General features: G+C 45.6%; 2 protein-coding genes across 2 annotated transcripts; one reads left to right on the top strand and one right to left on the bottom strand.

Moving 5' to 3' along the window:
• Positions 1 to 539: 539 nt before the first annotated feature.
• On the bottom strand, positions 540 to 7,663 carry EIF3F (eukaryotic translation initiation factor 3 subunit F). The gene is made up of 8 exons (XM_057695533.1): positions 7,270 to 7,663; positions 4,361 to 4,431; positions 4,043 to 4,122; positions 3,476 to 3,613; positions 1,973 to 2,064; positions 1,400 to 1,536; positions 1,158 to 1,271; positions 540 to 758 (listed from the first exon to the last, which is right to left on the bottom strand). Exons 1-8 carry the CDS (start codon positions 7,646 to 7,648, stop codon positions 681 to 683), a joined length of 1,089 nt encoding a protein of 362 aa, XP_057551516.1. The 5' UTR covers positions 7,649 to 7,663; the 3' UTR covers positions 540 to 680.
• Positions 7,664 to 22,521: 14,858 nt separating this feature from the next.
• NLRP10 (NLR family pyrin domain containing 10) lies at positions 22,522 to 27,479 on the top strand. Its single transcript, XM_057749341.1, is given in 6 exon segments — positions 22,522 to 22,546; positions 24,404 to 24,636; positions 25,796 to 25,926; positions 26,512 to 26,582; positions 26,585 to 27,157; positions 27,160 to 27,479. Coding segments are annotated over 6 exon segments (1,353 nt in total).
• The last annotated feature ends 292 nt before the right edge of the window (positions 27,480 to 27,771 follow it).

A 27,771-nucleotide genomic window follows, 5' to 3' on the forward strand; every position in this document is an offset into this window, starting at 1 on the left:
TCAAGAAATGGTTCACAGTATCGTCAGTGGACACCTTTCCAGGTTGAAAACCAAAAGAAAAAAACTGGCAAAGCACAGTTATCCACATCACACAGAAGGCCATCTTTCCACCAGCACATACTCACAGGTCTCAGGATGGAGGTCTGTGTCCACCCCTTCCTTCTTTCCCACCTCTTTCCCTCACTAGCACATCTCTAGGTACTTCAAACTGTGCACGAGGGAACTCTTTGTTCTGCCAACCATTTAAGATGCTATGGAAGAAAAGTGATAAAAATCAGTTTTTTGGAAGGTAGTTTGCTCTGAACAAAGGCAAAAAAGAGTGGGAAGCAAGTGCCCCTGTACCACGGGGGTGCTGAGAGGGCTATCTGGTCTTGGGGCAGGAAAAGCTAAAGTGCCCTGGGCTGTGGGTGCAACTACTGATGATGAGTCAGGCCACACACACAACCAGCTCCCACCAGAGCACTCACTTCCTGGTTTCTGTGTGAACTCCAGAACTGTCTTCTCCCTTCCACCCTCAGGTAAACTCACATAAGATAGAATTCATTTACAAAAGGCAGGCTATGTTTATTTAGAGTCATAAGCAGTTGACTGACTCAGTGTGACTCAAACCACAAAGAAACCATCTCTCCTTCACTCCATTCTGAATCCCAGGGTTGGCAGGAGGGCTGCTTGCGGGCCACTCACAGGTTCACAAGTTTCTCATTGAGGGCAATTTGTGACTGTGTGAGATTGGCCAGGTAGGTCACCATCAGCAGGTCCTGGAAGAGAAGGAATCCAGCATGAGTGAAGGGCCAGCTAGAGAGCAAGCAGAAAGGCTGGTCTTGGCCAGTTGCATGATGGACACTAAGTGTGAGGGCAGTCCTGGGTAAGTGAGAGCTGGGAGAGGCAGAGCAAGAGTGGGAGGTGGAAGACAGGAAGGAAATGCCTGAGAGCACTTTCTCATCTCTACTGATACACCAGAGCCACGGAAGCAAGGAAACAGCAGGGGAATCTCCGAGCACCTGTGCTCTCTTTCTCCCAGCCTGGACTGCAAGGGGGCCAAAGGCGAAGCCCTGCCTCCTCTGTCCCCTCCAGGCTACCCCCCCAACCCCCTTCACATGTGTACGGCTGAGGCGGGGGAAGGCGCCGGCTCCCAGAAGCCCAGGGGCGGCACTCACGTTGATGTTGCTGTTGAGCATGGTCTCGAAGTCCTCAGGAACTATTTTGGGTACTTGGTTAACCAGACTCATCAAGAAGCGGCCCACGGTATTGTCGGCTGACACCTTCCCAGACTGAGCACCAAAGAGTCAATGAGGCACAGTTAATTCTCACCACGGAGACTGTCACTTCATCAGCACATCCCCAGCCATCTCAGGGTGGAGATCATGCCCTCCTCCTTCCTTTTCCCTCCGCTCCTCACCAGCACGTCCTCCGCATACTGCAGCACTGTGCTGAGGGCATCCTGGATGCGAGCCGATGCCCCGCCCACCTGCTGCAAGTCACTGGAGAGGCCGATCACCCGGTTGGGGCTAAAACAGGTCTTCATGATCAGGTCAACTGTTGAACCGGGTTGGGGGATAGAAGAGACACAGAGTATTCAACCATCTCGTCAGGAAAGAGATCTCTAACCACCTCCCTTTGGACTCAGTCAGCTTCCCCAAACTCCCCTGCTCTGCCCTTATCAGCTTTTCCTCCTCCTGAGAGTTCAACTCTTGCACCCAGTGTGCTAATCACTGGTTCTGGTCTCGTTCGAATGGCTGTGTAGCCTCTGGTGCTGATGATTTCCCACCTCCAACAATTTCTCAAATAATTCGAGTTTCATTTCTATAGAAGAATGACTTCAAGTCATCAAAAACCTTAGATCAATGGTTCCTCTTAACCCACACAAGGCCTTCCATCCTTGTTACAGAACAGAACCCTCCCCCCACCCCCCCACCCCCGGCCTCTGAAAAACGCCCAAGACCTAGAAAGCGGGTATGGGGAAGTCACTCACCTCCAATGCGTTCAGTGTCATAATATGTGTATTTCACTGTCAGAGGTGTGAACATCACCCCCATGGTCCTCCCAGGAACACCCATTAAAGTGCTGGGAAGAGAGAAGTCAGGGTTAACAGATGGACTTGGGAGGGGGCTTCCACGTCTAGTCCAGACTGGGAAAGCAGTCATATCAAGCGTATGGCTTCTAAGGTTCTGAGATAAGAAGGCTGGGCCACTTGAAGCCCAGAGAGCTAAAGGGAACAAGTCACCTTCTTCCCTCAGTTCATTCCACACACCAAACCCTTGGCCTGAGAGATGGAACTCAGCTTTTAGACCAGGACTGGACCCTTTAAAGTGGGTTACTTCATGTGTATAAAAACAGATGATTGAACTTGGTGTACCCCCCCAAAAATAATAAATAAATAAATAAAATTTAAAAAAAAAAAAAAAAGAGGGTTACTTCACACACTGAAAGCTCAGTGATGAGGACAGGACACTGGATTTCCCTGCGGAACTGGCTGCCTAGGCATCCTTCCCCATGGAAAAAGGTGACAGGACAGGGCTTTTCTGGGACAGAGTTCCTCATCAGCACTGAAAAAAGAAGTCAACTCTAGACCATCTGGGTGCTATAAGTCATCTTAGTAAAGGTGACTGCCTTTACTGTGTCAACTACACACTTCCACTGGATCCTGAGGAGTCTGAAATATCCGGAAAAGGCTAAGAAATCAGGCTAGAGGTTAGTGGTACACCAACTGGCCCATAAGGACTGCCACCCACCATCTCTGTCCTACCACATAATGGGTAACTGGTCATTTCAGCGTCAGACACAGAAACAGCACAAAGTTAAAGTAAGAGATGCACTCACAAAGGGCTCCATTCTAAGCAGAAAATATAATCCTTCTAACTCCTACAACCGCCCCTTCTTTGGCATGCCCCTAGAGCCTTTCCCGACATCCCCCATCAACCAGCATTCTAGCTGCGCAATGTGCCAACAGGGTAATGTGTTGTCATCCAAACTGTACTGTATCCCGGGTTAACAGACATGTTCAAAACAAGGACAGCTGTGCTTTAATCTGTACCACCCCGTGTCCTGTGCACAGTTTTAGAGATAACGACAAACTGAGGGGCAGCTCAGAAATTCAGTGAACATGGAGAAGAATCATGGCCAGAACACCATGTGAGGATCGGCCGTAAGAGCTGTGTAAGAGTCAGCTTCTAGAAAAGATGACAGGAAAAACAAGCTTGCTCAAATACCTAGAGGGCTGCCCTTTGAAATTGGTTATGAACAATGAGCAGAAAACGGGGTAGGCAAGGATCAGTGAGTGGAAATTTCAGGGACAGAGTTTGTTTCGGAGTAAAACCTCTGTAATGATAATCACTGAGTGAGGAGGGGCTTCCTTAGGAGGCAGCACGTTGCACACTGAAGGATGACACCACATGGCGTGGAGGCGGGGTGCCATCCAGGCATAGCCATGAATGAGGGAGCCTTTCAAGCCCTTGCGGCCCAAGACTCTGGTCACCTGACGTAGGCCTTGATGCTCATGCGGCCGTTCTGGAGGCTCGTGTCCACCGTGAGGTGAATGGGGTTGGGGGCTTCCCGGCTGTAATACTCATGGATCAGCACTGAGTGCTCTGTGATGTCATGGCCTGTAGCGTACCTGGAAAATGGAACACAGTTGTGGACTCCTGTCTATGTGTGACATCAATACCAAACAGGATAGTGGCATGAGTGTCTCTAGGTACCCGACATCCCTACAGTAGTCATGGCCCCAGGGACAACACATGACAAAAAGATAAGCACACTGAAAATTGTATCAAATCAAATGAAGGCTGACTTAGAGCTCCTGAAAAATTGTAAGTCACCGGCAAGGCAAAAAAGGCTTGCTCAGTAAAAGCTGCAGTTCAAAATAAGTATTCTTGGCCTCACAGGATCAAAACTGCCAGGAAAACACACTGAATTCACAGCTCCTTGAGACAATACACTTTCAATACTCTGTCTCCAAAAGAGGGAGTATGATACCTAGTCAGGTGGCAAAAGACACTGGCAATCAAATACTGAGACTTTCCAGCCCCCTGTCCCAACTTACCAGCCCAGGATGAGCTCATTTGGAGAGACTTTCTTGTGCAATTCATACATGTTCTTAGCAAATTCCATATCAACAGCCACCTAAGAAGGAAGGTAGGAAAGGCAGCTAAGAAGACAGAAGTCCACAGCAAATGGATAAACAGGACAAGAGACCACTCCCAAGAGACAGAACAGCCCAGGGAGTATGTACAAATGGAACGACGCTCTTTGAATTGCAGGTCTAGTTACGAGCACAACACACTGGCACAGGAGGGGCCTCACGGAGAGTCCAGCAAATGAAGAGCTACAGACTGCACAGGGGTCTCAAAGTCCCACTCACCTCATCTTCTGACTCATTGTGTGGCACTGAAAAGCAATTGGTGACTTCCACTGAGTGCTTGTCAACGGTTCCTGTGAGAGAGAATTGTCCATGCATTACAAAACCCTGGGCTCCCAACTGTCCCAAATGCTTTCAAGAGGTTTCCTCAAAGTCAAGGAACAACAACAACAAGACCCCAAGCTGGACTCATGAGCTCCAAGTTCAGCCATGTGCACCAATGGAACCAGGATTTTCCAGAGAAATGAAACTATGGAGTGATCTCCAACTCTCTTCTTTAACTATCAGCAAACAGGCTCTATTCGTCCTTCACAAGGTCTCCTTCTGCCTGTCTGTCACTTCCTGCTACCAGTCCTACTCCAGATCTTCACTCTAGGACCTTCATTTTTCAGTCTCTGGACTTTCTCCTTAATATAATTTCATCTGCAGAGCTGCCTGGAAGATTCTAATCACATCTACAGAGACCACTCATATAGCAGTCTATCCTCAGAGCACAATTTTAGGGAGGGTCCCTTGTACCGCCCTTCAGCCACATGGTCCCACAGTGATAACCTTAATCCTGCCGTCATCCAGAAACCTTCTCCCTGTGAACCTTTAACATCATACCACAAATTTTTATTCTTCTAGTTCTGATGACACTTTTACTTCTGCTACATTTGTCTCTTGACCTCACTAATACTTCTAGCCCCTTGATGTCTCCATTTTTTTCTCATCTCCTGGCACCTCCCACCCAGGCTTCAAGTGCTTCCCTCCCCACCACAGACCACAATGTTGCCTATACCCATCAGTGTCTGTTTAATTTCACTTCTTTATGGTTTCTGCCCCCTTAGCTGAAACTATGTCTCTGTCTCCAAACCCAATGGATACTCTTTTTTTTTTTTTACCTAAATTGAAGTATAGTTGACTTACGTTACAGGTGTACAGAAAAGTGATTCAGTTATACATGTATACACACACACACACATTCTTTTTTAGATTCTTTTCCATTGTGTTATTACAAGATATTGAGTTCAGTTCCCTGTGCTATACAGTAAGTCTTTGTTGTGTTTTACATATAGTAGTGTGGATACATAGTTTTTATCTTATTTGACAACAGACTTGACCACTTTGAGCTTCTGAAGGAGTTAAGCCTTCTCTATCTGCATGCCACTATGATACCCTTCTATTAGAGCATTTATCACATTATATACTAATTATTTGCTTACAAGAGTGTATCCTCATCTTGAATTTAAGGTTAAGAATAGAGCTTGTTTTTATCAAACTCTGAATTCTAAGTACCTAATAGTTTTATGGTACATAAAAGGCATGAGTGATTTTGTTTAACCAAATGGAATATGTCTCATGAATTGATTTCTAACTGAAAGTTTCTAAGTTCCTAGCAAGCAAAATCTATGATTCCATTCTGGAAGAGGATCTGAAAAATGTAGCCTGCAGTTGGTCTAACTAGGGTCATTGTAATACGTGGGGGCACTTAGCACAAAACTATGGTGGAGAATTGTTTCTTTAGTTAAATAGCTCTAGCGACTTTGAAAAATTTGACAGTGCTGCTGAAAGAGCATGCTAGTATTTGTCGAGTGCCAAGTCAGTGATTCAAGAATCATTTATTACAGAAGCCCAAAGCAGGGCAGTCACAGAATGATGGCATACTTTGGGAGGTTAAGAATGGGGGTGAGGGTGCAGGTATGGGATGAAGGACTGAGAGTGAAAACTCTTCCTGGGAACCTGGCAGATGAGTGGAACTTAAAGGGTAAAATAAAGGAGAACAGGCAAAGAGAACACAAAGCCTTGGTCTGAGACGACTATGGCAATGTTTGAAAGGTAATGGATGGACAGACGTTTCTGTGAAATGCTACACCCTCAAAGATAAAGAGGGAGAGGATGTGTGTGTGTGTGTGTGTGTGTGTGTGTGTGTGTGTGTGTGTGTGTGAGACGAGTATGCCTGATGTGGAGAAAGATGGCAACCAACGGCTTTTTGTACCTAGTCTGTGCCAGCACAGTTAGATGCCTTCTGTAATAATTTAGTTTGCACAGACGAAGTCTAAAGTAGCCCCTGAAGGAAACAGACTTAGCTAATATGTGCTGGAGTCTTGCCTACAACTACCATCCTCTTCGCCATACGCCGATTGTCTTCTACAATGGAAGCTACTGCACACTCAAGGGTAAGAAATGATACATGCGACTAAAGTGGATGCGCAAAAGTGTCCAAAACCTGTGACCAAGATGGAGTGAAAATGAATTTGATGGGACCAGCAGTCCCCAGAGAAACGGATATATTGTTATAAATCCCTCTTTAGGGCTTCTCAGTTTTACTCTAACATAAAATATCTATTCCCTGAATTTGGAACATGGCAGGGGAAAAGTTATTTCTCTACGTGAACGTTAATACAAATAATAGATAATGAAATTGTTTGTGTCCAAATGTAGAATCAGAGACTGCACTGGGAGAACTGGGTCCCGATCTCACTGGCGCCTAGTATTAGTGAGCCTGAGGAACAGAGGATCGGGCTTAGACGTTTAGGAAAGTAGAACATCACTGAAACCCTAAACGAGTCTCTGCCCAACCGGTTTACTTGTTGAGAGGGATATCTTTTCACAGATGTCCCCTCTCCACTGACAACGGGTTAGAAGAAACTTCTCTATTAACACCTGGAAAACAAAGACATTTAGCAGTAGATAAGGTCACTGGGCTTAGAGAGTCAAAGGGTTCTGACGTCCTAGTCAGAGTCTGCATTCATTTTTCGTAGGTTGTAACTAATCATACCTGACGTGAAACGCTACCGGGAAGATTAAAGATAAAATGTAAGTCACTTGGCACACGATATTTACCCAATCAATAACCACAATGGGGTGGAAAGAGACAAGAAAGGGGAGGTGGGAAGTAGAGGAGAACTCAATTTTCTCTGACCACTCACCCAGCAGGGTCCCGATAACGCGCGCAGCGCCCTCGTTGCGCCGCTCGTAGCTGTCCACGATGGAGGCCAAAATGACCGGGTGCAGCCGGACCACGCGGCCTCCGGGGAAGGGGCCTGGGAGAGCAGGGCCGGGCAGCGACTGCGCCGGCGTCTGCGCCGCGGCCGGCGCTGAGGCCGGGGGCTGGCCCGGAGCCGCGCTGGTGGCCGCCGGGTCTGAGGATGAGGCGGGAGCCGGCGCTGGAGCTGGAACCGCCGCTGGAGCCGGCGCTGAGCCGGAGGCTGGGGCTGGAGTCTGGGTCGGGGCCGGGTCTGAGGCCACAGCCGGGGTTTCGGTTGCGGTGGCGGGAGACGCGCTCGCCGGTACCGCCGGTGTGGCCATCTTGCCGAGAGAGAAGGAGCCAGGAGCGGAAGGGGGTGAGTTGGGGGATATTAGGAGAACGATAGGCTGAATCTGCACCACGTGAACTAAATCTTTGTGCTTATTGGTTACTGCTGATGCTTCTCACGGCAACGATTTCCTGCTCTGAATTTGTGCTCTTTGATTTCGGTCCGATGCGCACTCAGTGAGAATCGAGCTAAGTAGTTCCGAGACAACTTGGAACCGCGCTGAGAGGAGGAGCAACAGCCGCCACCAGATGGAGCCAGAGAGCGGCGCAAGGGCCTCGGTACTTCAATGGGATAATCCACATCGAGGTGCCTTTTAAAGGGTTTTGTTCTTGACAGCACCCTAAGGTGTCAGTGCGCGAGTCATTCATTCAACAATTTGAATATGTGCCAGACGCTCATTTAGGAGCTTGGGATGTATCAGTGAACAAAACAAAGATTATCGTCCTTGAAAAGTATACATTCTAGTGGAGAGACACAAATAAGCACATTACAGAACGTGTTAGAAGATATGTGCTAAGAAAAAGCAAAAAGTAGCTGAGAATAAGGAGGAAATCAGGAGTTGCGAGGAGTTAGAGCAGGTCAAAATGGGAATGTGAGATTCGAGTGGATTTGAAGGAGGCGAGGGGTAGGACCATTATTGGGGGGGAAGAGCCTCCAGGTAGAAGGAACAGTGTGCAAAGGCCTTAAGGCAGGAGCAGGCCTGGTGTGTTTAGGGCTATTTGATGGCTGCAGTGTTAGGATCAAGGTGGGGAGTAGCAGGAGATGGACCTCTCTCCATAGGGCTTGGGGAGCAGATCATTAAGGACTTCCCAGGTCATGTAAAGACTTTGAGTTTGAGTCTGAGTGAGATGGAGTTTTGAGCAGGGGAGGGTCATGATCTGTCTTAGTTTTAAAAGAATCACTCTAGCTGCTTTGAGAAGAATAGAATGGGGTTGGGGGGTAGTTACTGGGGAGAAGGAGGTGAGAGAGAAAGAGCAGGGAGACATGTTAGATTACCAGGTAATCTAAGTGAGAAATGAGGGTGGCTGGGGCCAGGCCAGCAGCAGTGGAAGCCGTGAGAAGTAGGCAGATGATGCATATATTTTGAGGGTAGAGACAACAGGACTCTCTGAGAAATTGTACGTGAGGTGTGAGAGGAGTCAAGGATGACTCCAGTTTTTTGTGTTGAGCGCCTAGCATGAAGAAAGTGTTGTCAGTTGAGATGGTGAAAGCTACAAGTGAAGCAGGTTTTGGGGAAAAGATCCCAAGTTCGCTTTTGGATGTGTCATCTTGAGATGTCGATTAGACTTGCAGGCAGAAGTGTAGAGTGATCTGGTGGAGTTACTAGTCTGTGCTTTGGGAGGCGATTAAATGAGGTGATGCTCTGTAAAGCTCTTTGCATGTGCCCGATGTACATTAATTATTAGTATTAGGAGGTTGCTATGCTCATTACTATGTGTGGAAGGAGCTCTGATCCTAACTCTTTGTGTAACTTTGGGAGCCTCAGTTTCCATTTTGATGTGGTGAGGCTGATAACATCTGCCTGTCAGGAAACTTGTCCACTCCCTTCCTTGGGTCAAGTGCCAGCATCCAGCTGGCAAGGTGGGTGGGTAAGGTTGTACTTCTTAGTCCTGACTCTCGTGCCCAAGAACTGCTTTCTCCTCAGATCTACCTTTTATAGTTAGAATTCACACGATCCTGCTCCCCTGTCAGTACTCTTGCTGGACACACATTCTTTCTTTCCATTCCCCCAAACTCAGGTAAACAGCTTATCCAGGAAGGATTGAAAAGTGAGCCTTGAATTTGATGACTTGGATTTTTACCTACCCTGGTAGAGCATCACAGTGGAATTGGGGGGGGGGGCACAGAAACCAGAATTCAGGAGCGAGGGAACGATCAGGTTGACTCGTGGTAGTGAGTGCTGGCTACTCCCTCAAGGAAACTGCCTGGGAAGGAAAGGAGACATTTAAAGCAGTAGCAGTGGGAAGAGCAGGATTGAGACAGGGATAATTTAGGCTGGAAGAATTTTAAATATGTTTTAAAATAAGAGTAAGGATCTAGAGGAGAGACAAAGATTGAACATACAAGTGTGAGCAAGGGGAATTATCTCATGAAACAAGGCAGGAAGGAGGACCTGATTGAAAAGCCTTGATAAGAGGGATGGTCTTGCCCATGAGGGACCTGCTGGAGAGGCTGCCCTGGGCTGTGACCTCTCTTCTGGGTGCCTGGGGGGTGGTCTGCCTTAGCCAGGCTGGTCCCCTGAGATCATCCCATGGGAAGAAGGCCAGAGGTGAGAACCACCCCTGATGAAGATGTGTTGCTGCCCCCAAATGACTGTGCAGACCCTTGGGACCTCTCCTCCACGTGTGGATTTGCATTGGCTGTGGACACGGCCCTCAAGAACTTTGCCTTTATATCAGTGGCCTAAAGACCTTTCTGTTTTGGAGGAACAAAGAAAGGGATGGATGAAGGATCAGAGACACTTTAATTGGGGAGAGAAGGAACCTTGCAGGAGTTCCTGTCAAATGCTTTTCTCAGGGAAGTGGAGGCAAGACAATCTGCTGAGAATGGCAAGGTAAGGGTAGAGTTCAGCCTTGGGGGGAATGGCAGTGTTTGGAAGAGGGGCTGAGAATGAGCCTTCAAAGGCGTTGAACAATTATCGGAGGACCCAGCTGAGCCCAGAGAGCTCCAGGATCCTGTCAGCCTTTATCATTTTTCTCCGGTCATGTGGCTCAGGGGCAGGAGGAGGGGGATCTTCCCAGGGATGCTGCCTGGCCAGGACAAGGGCCTGCATGCATCTGGATGCTGGCTTTTCGGAGCTGCCTGAGGGATCTAGGCAGGCTGAACCCTGTAAACAGAAACTCTGGGTCCAGGTTTATCAGGAAAGGGCAGACGTCATGGGGAGAGAGAAAATGGGCTTATGTATGGGAAATATGTTGTGTGTCGTGGTCTGAGCATGGGTTGCAAAAGAATTTCCAGACACAGCATTTCAGAAGAGAGTGAGTTTATTGAGAACAAAAGAGCAGAGTTTAGTGAGGGGCGCTGTAAAGACAACGGGACAACTTCCTGGCAGACGAGGGAGGGCAGACCCTGACCCTCCCGTGGGCTCGCAGCCAGCTCTTATAACCTCAAGACAAGGAAAATTCCTGCTAAGAAAATGGTGTTAATCGATTGGTCAGTGCGCCGTAAGGCTAAGGCTGTCGTTAAGTGATAGGCCAGGATCCTATATGTTGAATGCCTTCCCTGATATGGGGTTGTGTTATCAGCTAGCCCAAGTCATGCATCAAAGGTTCCTATGGGGGTCAAGCTAACTCCGGATGGTGACTGTGGTATAGGGCTCCACACTGTGCACACGGCGTATAGTGTTAGGCTTTCTCCAGAGAAACCAGCAGGAAATATATATTTATTATAAGGAATTGGCTCAAGGGATTATGGAGACTGAGAATTCCCAAGATTTTCAGTGGACAAGCTGGAGACCAGGAGAGCTGATGTGTACTTATAGCCCCAAAGTTGGCAGACTCCAGACCCTAGAAGAGCCGATGTTTCAGTTTGAGTCTGAAGGCTGGAAAAGACCGATGTTCTTGCTCACGCAGTCAGGTAGAGGGCATTCCCTGTTACCTGGGATGAATGCAATATTTATAAGTGGAATATTTCCTGCCATATCAATAAACAAAGGATGTCACAGTCATCAAGGACTGCAGCCCTAGCGGAAAAGAATACCTGCCATCCGACTGCGGGTCACCCCCTGCAGTGAGCCCTTGAGGAGACTCAAGATGTGAAAATGCAGGCCCCAGATAGCTAAGGTGCCTATCAAAGGAATGATTTCAGTGAGCCCAAAGCTTGCATCTTCCCATACATAGAAAAGCACTAAATTCCTTAACTTGAGATATCTGGTTTCCTTTAGTTAACAATAATCTCTTGACGTTCCTGACTACCTGTCCTTTGTTGCAAAACCCCTATATATCCTGGCTCCTCCCCTCACCTCCTTGGAGCAGTTTCTCAGAGCTTTCTGAGATGCTGCCTCCCAGGCTGCAGTCCTCAATTTGCCCCAAATAAAACTTAACTTGCAACTCTCACATTGTGCATGTATTTTTTTAAGTTAATACCTGAGAGAGGGCCAGCCCCTTTGTTCTGTTCAAGCCTTCAGTATCACAGACGGCAATCTGCTTGACTCAATCTAACAATGTAAACGTTCAATTCATCCAAAAGCACTCTCACAGACACACCCAGAAAAATGTTTAACCAAACATCTGGGGGTCCTGTGTCCCAGTGAAATTGACACATAAGATTCCCCATCACACACAGGTTCCTGACTGTCCTGATGAACTTGCTTGTCAGTCCTGCCGGACAAGACCAGGGTCACAGCTGCAGGCTCCACTTACAGGCTCCAGCTACAGGGGCCTGCAGCTTGATGTACCCATCCCCCATCCCCATGACGGCTGGAGTAAAGACAGCCCCCCCACCCCCACCCCCGCTTCAGCGCCAACTATGAGAGGACCACGAGGGGGCGCCCCAGGCTCTCGCAACGCTGCAGTTGGGGCTTTGTTGGGCTGCCCTTGCGGGACGAAGCTGCACAGGAACTGTACCTTAGGGGCCAACACCTGCAGTTTGTCTCTGCCCACCGCAGGCAGTTTTCAGGAAGCTGTGCTCTTCACCCAAGCTCCACCAGCCCGGGGCACTCCCCTGCTACCCTGGAATTCAGCACCATTAAGGCCCTCTGCCTGGAGGCACTTTCTGTGGCTGCCACAGACCTACTTCCTGCATGGGTGAATGTTCTGGAGGGAACCCAGCCCACCAGCTGATTGGCCACCCTGTCCAAAGCCAGCCTGACCAGGCGAGCCATCACTTACAGCACTTCCTTTTCTCCAGGGCTCCCCAAGACCAGGCTCCTGCTTGCCTACTCACATTGACACTCCCTGCTCTCTGTTCTCTGGTTTTCTGATACCCTCGTTTTACTCTCTACACCTGCCACTGGCCTTCCCTCCCTCCCCCTGGTTTTGGGTCAGTGCACCTTCTTTCTCTGGCTTGCTAACCTGACTCCCGCCTCACTGGAGCAGCAGTAAGCCGGACCAACCCCGTTGACTTCATGCCAAGGTGGAGGAAGAAAACCACATGGAGTCGCTGGTGTTTGCTCTCCCTCCTGCCGAAGCTGCCTTGGGGTGGGTCTGGCCTGGCTGGGTGGGTCATGGCCATATGGCTGGTGCTTAAAGCTTTAGGAAAGGAGACTTTAGGGTAGCCCCACGTCTCTGTGCATGCCACGGGAGCCACACAGTCCACCTTGCCTGGGCCAGTGTTGCAGCCCAGAGCTGACCTTGGAGCGGTGTGCCCAGTGAGGGAGCCAAGGAGAATCACCTCTGTTGGGCTAGAGGGCCCATCTTCTCATTCCTTGAACCTGGCGTGTTACTTTCAGAACATGGGATGGTACCTTTCCGGTGTCCACGGACCACACTCATTAGTGGAGGCTCTTTTGACACTTGCTGTTCTCCATATGGAGGGAACTTAGTGCTCTTTCTCTTCATCTTTTTCCTACCACAGATGCAAGAATTGTAACAGTCGTACTCCCTGGTGCATGACACATTGACATCTTTGGTCCATTCGTGAACCTCTTTTTTCATTCATTCATTCACTCATTTTTTTTAAATAACATAATAAAAAGGACTTACCAGAACTAGAACACTCATTCATTTTTATTTTTATTATTATTTTTGGCTGCTTTGGGTCTTCGTTGTTGTGCATGGGCTTTCTTTAGTTGTGGCAAGTGGGGGCTGCTCTTCGTTGCAGTGAGTGGGCTTCTCATTGTGGTGGCTTCTATTGTTGTGGAGCATGGGCTCTAGGCGCATGGGTTTTAGCAGTTGCGTTCATGGGCTTAGTAGTTGTGGCTCACAGGCTTAGTTGCTCCCTGCATTGGCAGGTGGATTCTTAACCACTGTGTCACCAGGGAAGTCCCTCATTCTTTTTTAAAATAGTAAGCAGAGGGGCTTCCTAGGTGGTGCAGCGGTTAAGAATCCGCCTGCCAATGCAGAGGTCACGGGTTCGATACCAGCTCCAGGAAGGTCCCACATGCTGCGGAGCAACTAAGCCTGTGTGCCAAAAAAAAAAAAAAGATAGTAAACAGAACCTATGACCCGAACCAAGAGCTAGAATATTATCAACAGATAATATTATGAATTATTTTTATGAATATTAGAATATAAATTAATTATAATATAACTATATTATAACAGAATATATTATTATGAAAATTAGAATACTATCAACAGATATTATCATTGTTATGAATACTGGAATATTCTCATTCAGTGGTACGCTAGTTAGTGTTTAACAACCAGCTCCTTGAAAAAAAGTGGCCCTGGTTTTCGTGTTTTCCAATTTCCAGGGTGTAAATACTCCCACTATAGCTGATTGCAAGCTACTTGCAGTTTAGCAACTGGCTCTCGAAATTCCTGAAAATTTAACAGTTGGCTTTTGTGAGCCAGTATGAGTTGGCTCTAGCACTCCTGTTTTATTATATATATTATTATATATACTATGTCTTCCTTCCCAGTGTCTCATTGCCTCACTGCCCCACCCTTAGAAATGACTATTTACCTGAATTTTGTGTCTATCATCATTTACTTAAAATTATGGTTTTATTTAAATTAAATATGTATGACTAAATAATATATTCTTTAATTTTGCTAGTTTTTGAACTCTATAAAAAGAGTATAATACTGAAAGTGGTAAACTTCTGGGATCCTCTTTTCTTCCCAACCTTAGCTCACTGGGATGTATTCATGTTGGTGCATATAGCTATAGTGCATTCATTTTTACTTGCTGTATAATATTCCACTGAATAAGCATACCAAAATTTATTTTCCAATTTATTGTTGATGGACATGTGGATTGTTTACATTTGTTGACATTATGAACATTGCTGCTTTAAACATCCTTCTGTATATGTACCCTTGAGCACCTGGTAATTGGTTTTATGGACGGAATTGTGGCCTCCCAAAATTCATATGTAGAAGCCTTAAACCTCAAGAGTTATGTGACTGTGTCTGGAAATGGGGTCTTTAGGAGGTAATTAAGGTTAAATGAGGTTTTGAGGTTGGGACCTGACTGTGGTCTTATAAGAAGTCCACACTGTGAGAATACAGTGAGAATGTAACTGTCTCTAAGCCAGGAAGGGAGCTCTCACAAGAGTTTGATGTTGCTGGCACCCTGATCTCAGACTTCCAGCCTCCAAAACTGTGAGAAAATAAATTTCTGTTGTTTAAGCACTGAGTCCATGTGGTTTTTTGTTTGTTTTGTTATGATAGCCTGGGCAGACTAAGACAGTTGGGTTTTAGGGTATGCAAATATTCATTTTTACAAGATAATACAAACTTGTTTTCCAAAGGGGTTGTACCAATTTACACTCCTATTAGCAATGTATAAAAGTTCTCATTGTTGAACAAACTCTGCCATGTCTTAATTTTTCCCAATTGAATGGGTATTTAGTGGTATCTACTTGTGGACTTAATTTGCATTTTCTAGATTACTAATGAGGTTGAGCATCTCTTCATATGTTAGTGGCCATTTGTATTTTGACTTCTCTGAAAAATCTTTTCATGGCATTTGCTCTGTTTTCTATTAGGTTGTTTATTTATTTATTATTTTGTTTTTAAAGAGGATTGCTTTACATACTTTTATACCAATCTCTTATCAGTCATAAATGTTACAAGTACATTCTGCACATTTTTAGATTTTCCTTTCACTTCCCATGAGGTGTCCTTTGAAGAACCAATCTTGGTTTTAGTGTAGTCAAATTCATCAATACTTTCTTTCATGTTTAGAGGTTTTTTTTGGGTCTTACTTAAGAAATCCTTTCTATTTGAATATCAGAAACATAGGCACCTATTCTCTCTCTATTTTAATGTTTTTAAAAGTGTTGTTCTAACCCCTTAATCTATCTGGAATTTAAAAATTTTACCTTTTGTTTTGTTCTTCCCCATTGATCTGCCGTGATACTTACACATCAAAGTTTCATAAATGCCGAGTACTATTTCTGGCTCTTGTTTTTTCTTTTCCATTCGGTGTATTCTGCACCAATCTCATAATTTATTGATGACTGTATCTTTAATTTTAGAATAAGTCTTGAAATCTGGTAGAGCAGGTCTGATGTTAGGTTGCTTTAATCACTGTAGTTTTAGGATTTGTCTCAGTGTCTGGTTGGGCAGGTTCTCCCTCTGTTCTGCCATCTTTTTCTTCAAAAGTGTTTTGGCTATTCTTGGCCCTTTGCTCTTTCCTATATGTTTTAAAATAAATTTGTAAAATTTGGTGGATTTAGGTTGCATTGACCTAAAGATCTATTAGAGGTGAACTGACAACCTTGTGATGTTAAGTTTTCTTATTTGTGAACATGGGCTGTAATTTACTTAGGCCTTGTTTAATGTAGTCCTGTAAAGTTTTATAATTTTTTACATATGTCTGCACATATTTTGTTGTTTATATTTTTGTTGCTTTTGTAGATGTTGTATTTATAATTACATTTTTAAATTTTTTATTGCTGATTCATAGAAGTGCAATAGCTTATTCATCTGTCAGCTCTATTCACCTATTGTTTTAGTAATTATCTGTGAATTCTTTCTGGTTTTCTATGTAGATAATCATTATTTGCATAAAATAGCTTTAATTTTTTCATTCCTAGTCATTATGCCTTTGTTTTCCCCCCCTTTTTTATTGTGCTGACTGGAGATTCTAGTACAATATTAAATTAAAGAGGTGAGAGCAGCCATGCATGTCTTATTTCTGATTTTAAAGAGACTACCTTTTCTAATCTTTACCCATTTGAATACTGTTTCTTGTGGGTGTTTTTGTAGGTTCCTCTAATGAGGTTAAGGAAAAATTCTTAAAAATAGTTATGAATAATTTTCAATTTGGGGGAATTCCCAGGTGGTCCAGTGGTTAGAAGTCTGCACTCTCACTGCTGTGGGCTGGGTTTCTCTGGTCGGTGAACTAAGATTTTACAAGCTGTGCAGCATGGTCAAAAAAAAAAAAAGTTGTCAATTTTATAAAACTGTTTTTTGCTCAATTATGATGATTATGCATTTTTATTCTTTTAATTTGTTAATGTGACTAGTAATACTCATAGATTAAAAAAATTAAAGCCGTCTCCCATTCTTGAGCTAAGCCCAACTTGTTTACTGTGTATTACTTCTTCCACATAATATTGGGCTCAGTTTGCTAATATTTTGTTTAGGATTTTTGTATCTAAATTTATGACTGTAATGGGTCTGGTTTTGTGTCAAGTTCGTAATGATGACTTTAGTTTGGAGTTGCGTTGACTCTAAAGAGCTATTGGGATGAACTGATATCACTATGACATTCAGCTTTCCTATTCATGAACACAAGCTATAATTCGGTTTTGTGTATAGCTTGTGTTCATAATTCAGTTTTCCTTTATCTTTTTGTTAATAACCTCTAATTTGACTTTGTTTCAGTCAGAGAATATGTCACAGTGATACTACTTTTTGAAACATTGGCTTACTTTATAAGCAAGTGTGTTGTTAATATTTATAAATGTTTTAGGTGTGCTTGAGAAGGATGCTTATCACTTGAATGTGGGACAAAGTACCCTATAAACATCCAGTATATAAAACTTGCTAATTCTGCTATTTAAATCTATACGTAATTGATCTTTTTCATTTGTCTGACTTAGTTATAACTGAGAGAGGAAGGCTGGTATCTGCCCAAAGTGGTAATGGAGTTGTCACTTGCTCCCTCATTCTGTCAATTTTTGTTTCGTATATTTGAAGCTATCTTATTAGGTACTTACAAGCTTAGAATTGTTAAAATTTTCTGGTGAATTAGACCTTTACTAGTTTGTATGAACTAATTCTAGCCCTAATGATGCTTTTTGTCTTGAAGTCTGTTTTGCTGATATTAATAATAGCTATATTTTGCTACTGAGATTGATAATAACTATACCAGATTTTCCTTGCTTAATATTTTCTCACATACTTTTTCTCCATTCTTTTCCTTTCAAGCATTCTATATATTTATGCTTTAGGTGTAGCTCTTGTAAATAGCTTATAGCTAATTATTTTAAAAAATCCATTCTGCCATCTCTCTCTTTGAATTGACAAGTCTAGTCCATTAGCATTTTCTGTGTTGACATATTTGGTCTAACTTCTAACATTTTATTGTTTGACTTTTATTTGTTCCAATTTTCCATGTTCATTTTCCCTTAAATTTGGCCTTTTAATGGGGTTAGTTAATTATGTTTTCTTATTCTTTTTGTTCTTATAGTAGTTAAGAATCATATATTCTAATTTTGGGGTTTCAAATATTACTCTTAATTTTACCATGCATTTTAAAAATCTGTTGTTTATTTATCAGACACGCTATTACTTAGACTACATATTCATGTCTCATAATTCTGGAACATAGGTCAGGGACAAAATTCCATGGAACCCAATCCAAAGAAATTCCTTGCATTCCAGTACTACCTTGCACTCCAAAAGATACCACCAACCTTCTTCATCTCAAAATCTTTCATGGAATCACAATTTCTATAGAGATCTACATATGCCTTTTTTCTTGGTTCAGCCACAGCAAACGTATGCAGAGATGCAGCCCCCAGAGACACAACAGATGCGCCAACAATATGAAATCACAGAAAGCTGACCAGGGGTTCTGTGTCTGACATTTCTTCAAAGCACTGGAAATCGTGGTCGTTACTCTCTTTAGCACCGAGTTCCTGACTGATGGAGCAATGGTGCCCCAGCAGCGTGCAGGCAAAGAAGTTACCGTGCATTTGACTCACTAATTCCGAGTGACTTCACCAATGATACAAGGACTTAGAAATGCTTTAGCTTTGATAGTTTCCATTCTGTTTCATTTACTGTTATTCATTATTTCCCCTGGAAAGAGGAAATAGCACCATGATATAAACGCTAGCATTATTTTCTAAGGATAATATATATTCGGATTCGCCTATATGTTTTTCATTTTTTTTCTAAATACTATTTCTTCTTACCTCTAAGACTTCCTTCTGAAATCCTTTAATAATTTCTTTAGAGCAGTTTCCTTGGTAGTTCACATTTTTAATTAAGAAAAAAAACACAAAAAGCTATGACCGTCATTTGCTTTCATTCTCAAAAAACAGTTTTCCTGGATGGACAGCTCTAAGTTGGCAGTCATCATCTCAGTACTTTGAAAATATTCTACCATCTTCTGGCTTCCTTTTGTTTGCCTTGTTGTTTCTTTGTGGGTCCTTTCTTTCTGGCTGTTTCAAGATCTCCTCTTTGTCTTTAGCATCTGCTGTTCTATTATGACGCATTTAAAGGTGGATTTCTCGTTGTGTATTTTGCTTGACATAGATTCATGGTTTTTTACTGGTTCTGGCAAATTTGCAGCCATTTGCTCTTACTATTGCCTCTTCTTGTCTTATTCTCCATATCTCAATCCCGGTTTCCTATTTTCAGTTTTTCTTTTTGCCACCGTCTGGATAAATTCTTTGGCTATATCTTTAGCTCACTAATTCTCACTTCAGCCACTATTTATTCTATGCAGTGATTTTTAGATTTCAATAACTATTTTGATCATGTCCAGAAGTTCCATTTTCCTTCCTTCTTTCTTTCCTTCCTTCCTTCCTTCCTTCCGGCCCCTGGGATTGAATTAATATGGGGCTCTTTGTTCATGCCTGTAGCATGCTTGGGTGATAGTCACTGTTAACTCAGTCTTTTTTTTTTTTTTAAGCTCTTTATAACTTAGTCTTGTATCTCAATGTGGCTCTGTCAGACCCTGCCCATCCCGTCCCAATCTCTGCTTTCTATTGCCTGAGGAGACTCCTCTCCCTCTAATTCAATTCTGTTTCTCGTTCATGAGTGTTGCCCCTGGTGTCAGGTTCTGGTTTTGACCTCCAGCTTCTTTCTTTGACTGAGTTTCATACTTCTCTTGTTGATGATGCTATATTTAGCCTCTTTGGGTAAACCGCTCCCTCAGTTTCATCTCAACACAGGCCCTTTATTGCAGGCTGCAGCCTCATCAAGCTTACCTCAGTCCTGCAAGCAAACCCTAGGACAGCAGCCCTGGACAAACCACAGCACCGCCCTCTGCCTGAAAACAGATGGGTATTGAGGGCCCAGGGCTTGTCCTTCACTCCAGGGGCTCAGGAACATGCTGTGGAAGGCAAATATCAGAATTGTTCAGCTTTACAGATGACCGCTGCAATTTTACCGTGTGCTTCCCCAGCCTGCCTATTTTACTGACCGCCATCTTGTTACCTGTTGCCACATCAATGGGGAGGTTTCAGTTCTTCTCCTCCAAGGCCACGTGGCATACTCTTGAGAAAAGACAGCTTCTCCTACCAGAGATAGATAATTCCAAATGGCCATGGGGGCTCCTGTCTCAAGAGGACCTGTAAGTTTACCCACTCTGTATGCTATGTCCGTCAGAAGGTACCAAGGTGCAAAGGGGAAGATGGTGACCATTGTGGTGACCATTCACCTTTAGGGCCCCTTGCATAGGATAATGGACTGGGGTCGGGGCCCTGCCTGTGTTAGGTAGAAAGAGGCTGGGAGCAAGAAGATGAAGATAGGTACTCAATTTTGCCTTGGTATATGCCTCCATGGGTGGTAAGAGATCATAAAACCAGGGAACTCCAGTAACTTAAACTCTGATTCCTCCAGACATATTTCTGGATACCCTTGTTTCTTGGGAGTTTGCTGTCAAGAATAACCTTATTTATGGAGTGACTATATAAATGTGTGTGTACTTGGGGTGTGTGTGTTTGGGGGGTGTGTGAGAGAGAGAGAGGGACCCACACCCATCAGCTCTTTCCTCTCTGTCTCTCTCTGACTTTCTGCGTCTTGCATCTCTTTGTATCTGCAGCTGTTTCTGCCCACAGTCTCCTTTTTGGGACTCAGTTGCTCTAGTTGTCAGTCCTGTCCATGGCCAGACCAGGGTTAACAGGGAGGGAGGCCTCATTTCATTTTCTGCCTCCACCCTCCAATTAAAATTGGATCTTTGCATCTCACTTCCACTTTCTTCAGGTGTGACTCAGTTTCTGGTCTTGTGATCTCCAGACCTGGAGCTTTCCATGGGAGGCAGACCCGAGAGCCTTTGCAGTAAGTGGCCTCTCTGCCCTCTCTGCCACGTAATCTATGTGACTGTCTCATTTTGTTTTCCCATCTCGATCTCTTGGGCTTGGTTCTTTGCTGTCTTGCTTCTGTCTCTAACCTCAGCTAGGTCAAGGCTCTGGGAGACACTGATTCCCATTCCTGCTTGTTCTCCTGGACTCTGGGAGAACTTGCTGAGCACTGGACACAGGAGCCTTGGAGCAGGAAGAAAGTTGCACAAGAGAGAGGCTCCCAGCAGCCACCCCATAGCTTTTCCCTTCTCCACCTAGACCTCTCAGCCTTAGGAGATGCTCCAATTCATGCTTCATAGAGAATGTAGGGACCACCAGACATGATTACCCTCATCGTCTAACCACAAACACCACAGACCCTCCTTGCTCTGTGAGCCCCTCTCTCTCTCCTCAGGCATGGATATAGGACATTCCATCCATCCTCCTGTCAAAGTCAATCTTTTGCCTTTGCTTTGAATCCTATCCCAGCCCATGTTCTCAATTCCCTCCCCTGGTGCTTCTCTGTCTCTTGCCTGCATTTCTAACCTGACCCCTGTGTTGGATGCTTTTGTCAGCATTCTAATCTTTTCCACCCTCTCCCGAGTTCAAACAAACAAGAGCTTCTCTTGACTCTACATCTCCCACATCACCTCAGAAGCTCTCTAGCTCTCTAATTCCTTTTGTTGCCAAGCTTCTTGAAAGATTTCTTTCTCTCTTTCTCTCTCTTTTTTCCTTTGTTTCTCCCCCCTCCTGCCTTCCTTTCTTATTGAGGTACAGTTGACATAGAACATTATATTAGGCTCAGGTGTATAATATAACGACACAATATTTGCATATATTGTGCAATGATCACCACAATAAGTCTAGTTAACGTCCGTCACCACACAAAGTCATGGAGCTTTTTTCCTTGTGATGAGAACTAAATTTAATCTCCTAGCAGCTTTCAAATATGCAACACAGTATTATTATTTTCACTTCTTTACCTCCTATTCTTTCTTCGTTCATTTTTATTTTATCAAAGTAATACATGCTCATAGTTTAAAAGGTCAATTAGCATTAAACAGCTTAACTCCCAATACTGCAGTTCCCTGGCCTCTCCTTCCCCACTACCCACAGTCTCTCTTCCCCAAGGCAACTACTGTAGATAGTTAACTGTTTCTCCTTACATCTCTGCACTTCTAAACAGTACAGTCTACTGTTACCTTTTGAGTCATCAATTTTAGGCATTACCTATTGACTTCCTATGCTGCAACATTTTACCGCTATCCTTTCAATATGGTTATACTATACATTCTAGTTAGATCAGTGTTCAGTGGTTGTATTATTTCAATGAAAACATTATTCACACCTGAGTGTTGTAGTTTACTCATGTCACTTCTGTCTTCCTTATTTTTTTGTTTTCATTAGAGCTAGTAATATTTTTTTGTTCTTCTTTTTTTATTTTTTTCCCCCAGAGCTAGTAGTTTCCTTATTTCATGCATTTGCCTGGTTCTCTTGGTACTTATTGTTAGTTTTTCCATACCTCCTGATGCCTCTCAGTAGGATCTTTCAGAAGGCCAGTAGTATCATTTCATCTGTCAGTCTTTTTTTTTCCTTGGAGATGGTTTCTCTGAGAACTCCGTCTCCTCTCTCTCCTTCTGTCCTGTCAGCTATCTAGGCCTTCTGATCGGCTGTCTTCTAGAACTTGTTTTCTCCTTGTTTAGATTTCTGTTTCACAGGGCTCATGTCTTCCTCCTTTTTCATTTTGGTGGAGCACATCCTCCAGGGGTTTCAGCAACTTAAAACATAGAGCCATGGCTGAGGACGTGGTGGTGACAAGTGCCTCAATTCCTTAGCCTCTCGAGTCAAACACCCCTGCCTGGCTGGAGTCAAGTTGTAGAAGAGTCTGAGGCTTCAGAGACGGAGATGGAGGGGCTGCTGGGCTCTTTTTCTCATGGTGACAGATGTTCAGCCTTTCAGCCCATCCCTTGTCTCTCAACTTTAACATATGGAGGAATGAGGTCAAGTTCTCCTCTGGTGATCAGATGGAATGTGTGAATGTTTATGCTTCTCCGAGGCTCAGGGGTCCTTCATCTGTTCCAGCCTCATGTGTACTAGGGCCTGTTAGGTATCAACGGGTAGGTGTCAGGGTGGTCACACCCATCATTTTAATTCCAGCACCACCAGGCAGAAGTGAGCTAGTGAATTTGGGCTAAGTGGACCCAGGCTTGGCTTTGGAAGCTCTCTGGCCAGAAAAAGTGATTTGTTTAAACTCAGTCCCCAGGACCTCATCAGGCTCCTGCATCAGGGAGCCAAGCCATCCCTGCCTCGCCTCCAGCTCTCCAAGCCTAAACCGACTGCACAGCCTAGACTGCATGCTGTCTTGGCAGGCTCTGCTGCTGTCTTCTCTCACTCTTTCCTGAATTAGCTCCACCAACAGCAGAGATCTTCAGGGGAGCCTGAGGCTTTATTATCACTTGTTCTTGCTTCAACAGGCCTGTGTTTACAAAGTGGCATATGACTTGCACCCAAAGTAACTGCATCCTAATATATTGCTAAAAATTTCTCTCTCCTTTTGATGTGTAGTCAAGACACTGACATTTGACTCTCAGCAACTTTCCCCATTCCCAGATACTTTTTGTTCCCTCTCAGACATTTTGCTACTGAGATGGGTCCCCCATCGGCTATAGATCACAGGTGTAATTCTGCACATTGAAATCTTTCTATCGGTCGTTGCTTTTCTCCTTCTGAAGACTGCCACCCTGCCAATATTTTAGTTTTATATTTGAAGCACAACTCGAGATCCTGCGCTCCTTTCTTTGCTTCTGTAGTATCTATAAATGTTTCCAGTTTTCCACAGCATTTAGCCTAACTACCTGGTTTCTGAGTCTGTCTTCTAGGTCTTTGTCTTTTCATCCTTTTTTGTCTCTATCTACCCACACCATAGACCACAATTTAATTCACATCTCTTTGCCTACTGGTGTAGCTTTGGAAAATTCTCTGACTGTCAAGTTTCTCATCTGGAGTGATACCTGGGACAATTTCTTTGATGATCCAAAGGGCTAATATATGTCAATTATTCGGCACAAAGTGAGCCCTCAAAGTGGCCATTTCTCCTGTCATTATTTGATCTTGTTTCCTCATCTGAAGAAGTTGTCCGGCTTTGCAATTTGGTGTGTGGCTGGGTCCTTGAGCTCTGATGTGTGAGGCCAATGGGCTGATGAGTAGAGATGTTTTAGCTCCTTGCCGTACCTCAGCAGTACCGGCCAATATGCACCAGCTCTGATAGTTCACATAGTTGCGGTGGGGGGCTCACTTCTAAAACTTAAAAATAATTTTTTGCCCTAATCAAATTGTTTTGGGAGGCATACAGGGCCTGATAAGCAACGTGCGTGAGGGGGAGGGAGAAAAGGAGAGAGAGAGAGAGGTCAGCACACTGGCATACCTTCCTACTCATTTGCTGGCACAATCACACGTCGCCTGACAGAGCGGCACAGAGGCAAATGACTAGCAAAACCAAGTGTGTTTCATCTGCTCGCCTTTCTTGGAACTTTGCACGTGTCTGGTCTCTCCAAAGCCTGTGCTTGGCAGCTTGCCCACCACCCAGACAGCAGGCCTGCTCTTCCCTCCCCTCACCCCTTCTCTTGGTCACTTCTGAGCTCTACTCTTCACCTTGAACACCATGACCCTGGCCAGCAACCCTGCAGGAGGGATTGCTCTGGGCCTTGAGTGACCTTGAAGACAATAACTTCGAGCTATTAAAGTTCCACTTACGGGATGGAACCCTGCTCAAGGGCCAGCGCCACCCGGCCCCAGGGGAGCTGGAGGGCCTGAGTCAGGTGGACCTGGCTTTGCAGTTGATACTGTATGGAGCCCAGGAGGCTGTGAAAGTGGTGCTCAAGGTCTTGATGGTGCTGAACCTGTTGGAGGTGAGTGCAGCAGGGGACAGGGGAGGCCGGGTGGCCCTGGGACTCACTCTCCCCGCGTGATATTTCCGGAGACACCCCCCCCCCCCCCCCACAGCCTATAATTCATACCTTCTCTCACTCTTGCCCTCTGCCCTTGCCTGGGAGCCCCAGTGCCTGAGGGTCCCAGTGGCCTCCAGCTGAAGATTCTTACTGATCTTGGGTGGCCTTGGCCAGCAATGGCTTGAAGCAGGATCTCAGTTCCCTGAGCAGAGATTGAAGCCAGGCTGTGGCCATGAGAGTGCTGAATCCTAACCACTAGACCATGAGGGCCAGTGGCCAGTGCCAAGGCCCTGGCTTGTCTGTTTGGTAGAAATGAATTTCAACAAAGAGACAGAAAGTAGTGAAAGAAGTATAGTGTTTATTAGGAGGGAAAAATAGTGCTTGTGAATAGGCACCCACGGGTGGGCTCGGAGAGAATTGTGCCCCCGGGGTAGTTTAGTTCACGTATATGGGGCATTTCTTCCGGGTTTCCTCTGGCCAATCATCTTGCTTTGCCTGGCTCTGAGTCGATATTTGGTATAACTCAGGGTTCTCCCCTGTGTGTGCGCGATCTGTTAGCCAAGGTGGATTCCAACGCAGAGGCCTGTGGGAAAGTTGACACCACCTGTTATGGGGTGGTGCCCCCTCCATTTTTGGCCCCTTTTCTGTGCATGTGTAGTTGAGAAGATCTCCTTGGCCTTGAGAATGAGAACTATGTGGTCTCTTTATCTTTTATCTGGGCAGGACTCAGCTCCTCTCTGCCCCTGCTATTATTTTTATCTTGGAGTATCTGTCCACAGGGACAGACTTCAGCTCCTCAGCCTGGGACTACCTATCTTCTGCTTCATGACCACTGCCAGGTGGAGGGCCTGAGCTGAGGGTGGGGTTTATTAATAGAAGGACTACGGTGTCTTATGGACATAATGCCCCACCTCCTATCTCTGGCTGTAATGCCAGAGGAGGGGAGACGATGAAAAAAGGAGCTTAGAGGTTGGGGGCAGTGCTGGTGAAGGGGTTTCTGCTAACCAGAAGACGTGGCCTCAGGGAGTGGGCTCAGACCATTCCCCAGCTTCTCTTGTGCAGGCAGCTCAGGCTCCTTCTCACAGAGGACAGCCTGCCCCATGCGTCCTGCTCTCTCAAGGAACCAGTGGACTGGTGCCCGCTAGAGGGTGGGGCGGGCATGCCGCCTAAACAGCCCCTATCCCTGCTCGTGGGTTCCCCGGGGAGGACAGAGGGTCTGTGGTCCCTGTGCTCCGTCCACAGGCTCCTTTCGTACCTGAGAGCTCCTCTGACATGGAGACGGGAGGGTTCCGTAGACTCAGAGTCGGGGGCTGCTGCTGAAAAGCTGGTTTATCTTCAACACTTGGCTTGACCTTCATCTGGAATGGGCTTCTGTGAACTCACCGTTCTCCAGTTTCCTTTTCCTTTCTCCTCTCTCTATCCTCACCAATTCACGTGAACACCTAGACATTCACACACACAGTAACGTCCGCCTATATCCTTATTCTTATAAACACACGTGCCAATGCACACTGACACACCTTCCCCACACAAAAGTACCCAGAGGTCCACAGCCACTTCCATGAGCACGTGGGGAAATGAGCATTCACTCACATCCCATGGCATCCCCACACACAGAACACACCCTTGCACACTCATAAAGATGGGCACAAGCATACCACACGTGCACATGTGCTCAGACACACACATGGTCCCACACTCATGCACACCTGAAGTGGTCCCTCCCCACATGGCTAGAAGTATAGCCTTCAGAGTGCAGCATAGAAAATGAGACCAAAGAGCAGAGGCCAGAGTTCGTCTCTTTTTATTCCCATCTCACTGCCTAACACCTAACAGCGCAGATTACAGAGAAATGTACCGAGAGCACATGTGCCACTTAGAGGCGCGGCAAGAAGGGGGCGTCAGTGCAGCTACAACCAGCAGCTTGGGGTGGCCACCCCCAGCTCAGGGAGCCCAGCGTCATCTGCCCGCCGCAGGCTGCAGCAGGAGCTGGACGCTGTCACAGTGGGGGCTCTGTTTGATCCGGGGGAAGAGCCCTCCCAGGCCCCACCCACAGTGGTGCTACGGGGGTTGGCTGGCATGGGAAAGACAACACTGGCCAGAAAAATGGTGCTGGACTGGGCCACTGGCACCCTGTACCCATGCTGGTTTGATGATGTCTTTTATGTGAGCTGCAGAGAAGTGGTCCTACTGCCGGAGGGTAAACAGGACCCGCTCCTCTTCTGGTGTTGTGGTGAAAATCAAGCGTTGGTCACAGAGATTCTGAGGCAGCTGGAGCGGCTCCTGTTCATCCTGGGTGACTGTGATGAGCTGCAGAAGCGCTTTGCAGGGAGGTTGAAGAGGCTGAGGTCCAGTCCCATGGCGGATGTGCTGCACCTTCTAATCAGGAGGACGGTACTTCCTGGGTCGTCCCTTCTCATCACCACCCGGGCCCTGGCTTTGTGGAATCTGGAGTCTTTGCTGTGACAATCACCATGTTCACATCCTCAGAGAAGCCTGAGAGGAGGAGATATTTCAGCTGCTATTTCACAGTTGAGGAACAAGTGAGAAATGCCCTTGACGTTGTGCAAGGAAATGACGTTCTCTACAAAGCATGTCAGGTTCTAGGCATTTGCTGGGTGGTCTCCTGGCTGAAGGGGCAGATGGAGAGAGGCAGAGAGGTCTTGGAGATGCCCAGTAACAGCACTGATAGCTTCATGGCCTACGTCACCGACATCTTCATGGCCTACGTCACCACATTTCCTGCCTCTATCTGGGGGAAGAGGACCAGCACCCGCTGGTGGAAGAGTCCTGCAGAGAACTGAATAGGCTGCTCAGTGAAAAGAAGCAGACAGGGAGTGAGGCAATGGCTCTCAGAATGCAGTTTTTATTGGATATGTCGAAAAAAGAGAGCTTCTCAAACTGGGAGCTAATGTTCTGCCTCAAAATTTCTCCCTCAATAAAGCAGGATCTGAAGTGTTTTAAAGGACAAATGGATTCTATAAAGCATTTCAGGACCTGGGATTTGGAATTCTCCCTTGTATGAGTCTAAAATAGAGTCTGATAAAGGGTTCAGATGAGTGATGTATTGTTAAAGATGGAACATTTCAGTAAGAA

Source organism: Hippopotamus amphibius, chromosome 9 (assembly GCF_030028045.1).
Source record: "Hippopotamus amphibius kiboko isolate mHipAmp2 chromosome 9, mHipAmp2.hap2, whole genome shotgun sequence".
Lineage (NCBI taxonomy): Eukaryota > Metazoa > Chordata > Mammalia > Artiodactyla > Hippopotamidae > Hippopotamus > Hippopotamus amphibius.

Bases quoted from the DNA above. Each gene is read 5' to 3' on its own strand.
- EIF3F (XM_057695533.1), bottom strand. From the start codon at position 7,648: ATGGCCACACCGGCGGTACCGGCGAGCGCGTCTCCCGCCACCGCAACC. The intron at 1,537-1,972 runs GTGAGTGACTTC...CCGGTTCAACAG, and splicing joins TGACACTGAACGCATTGGAG to TTGACCTGATCATGAAGACC. The intron at 759-1,157 runs GTGAGTGCCGCC...CTTCTCTTCCAG, and splicing joins TGCTCAACAGCAACATCAAC to GACCTGCTGATGGTGACCTA.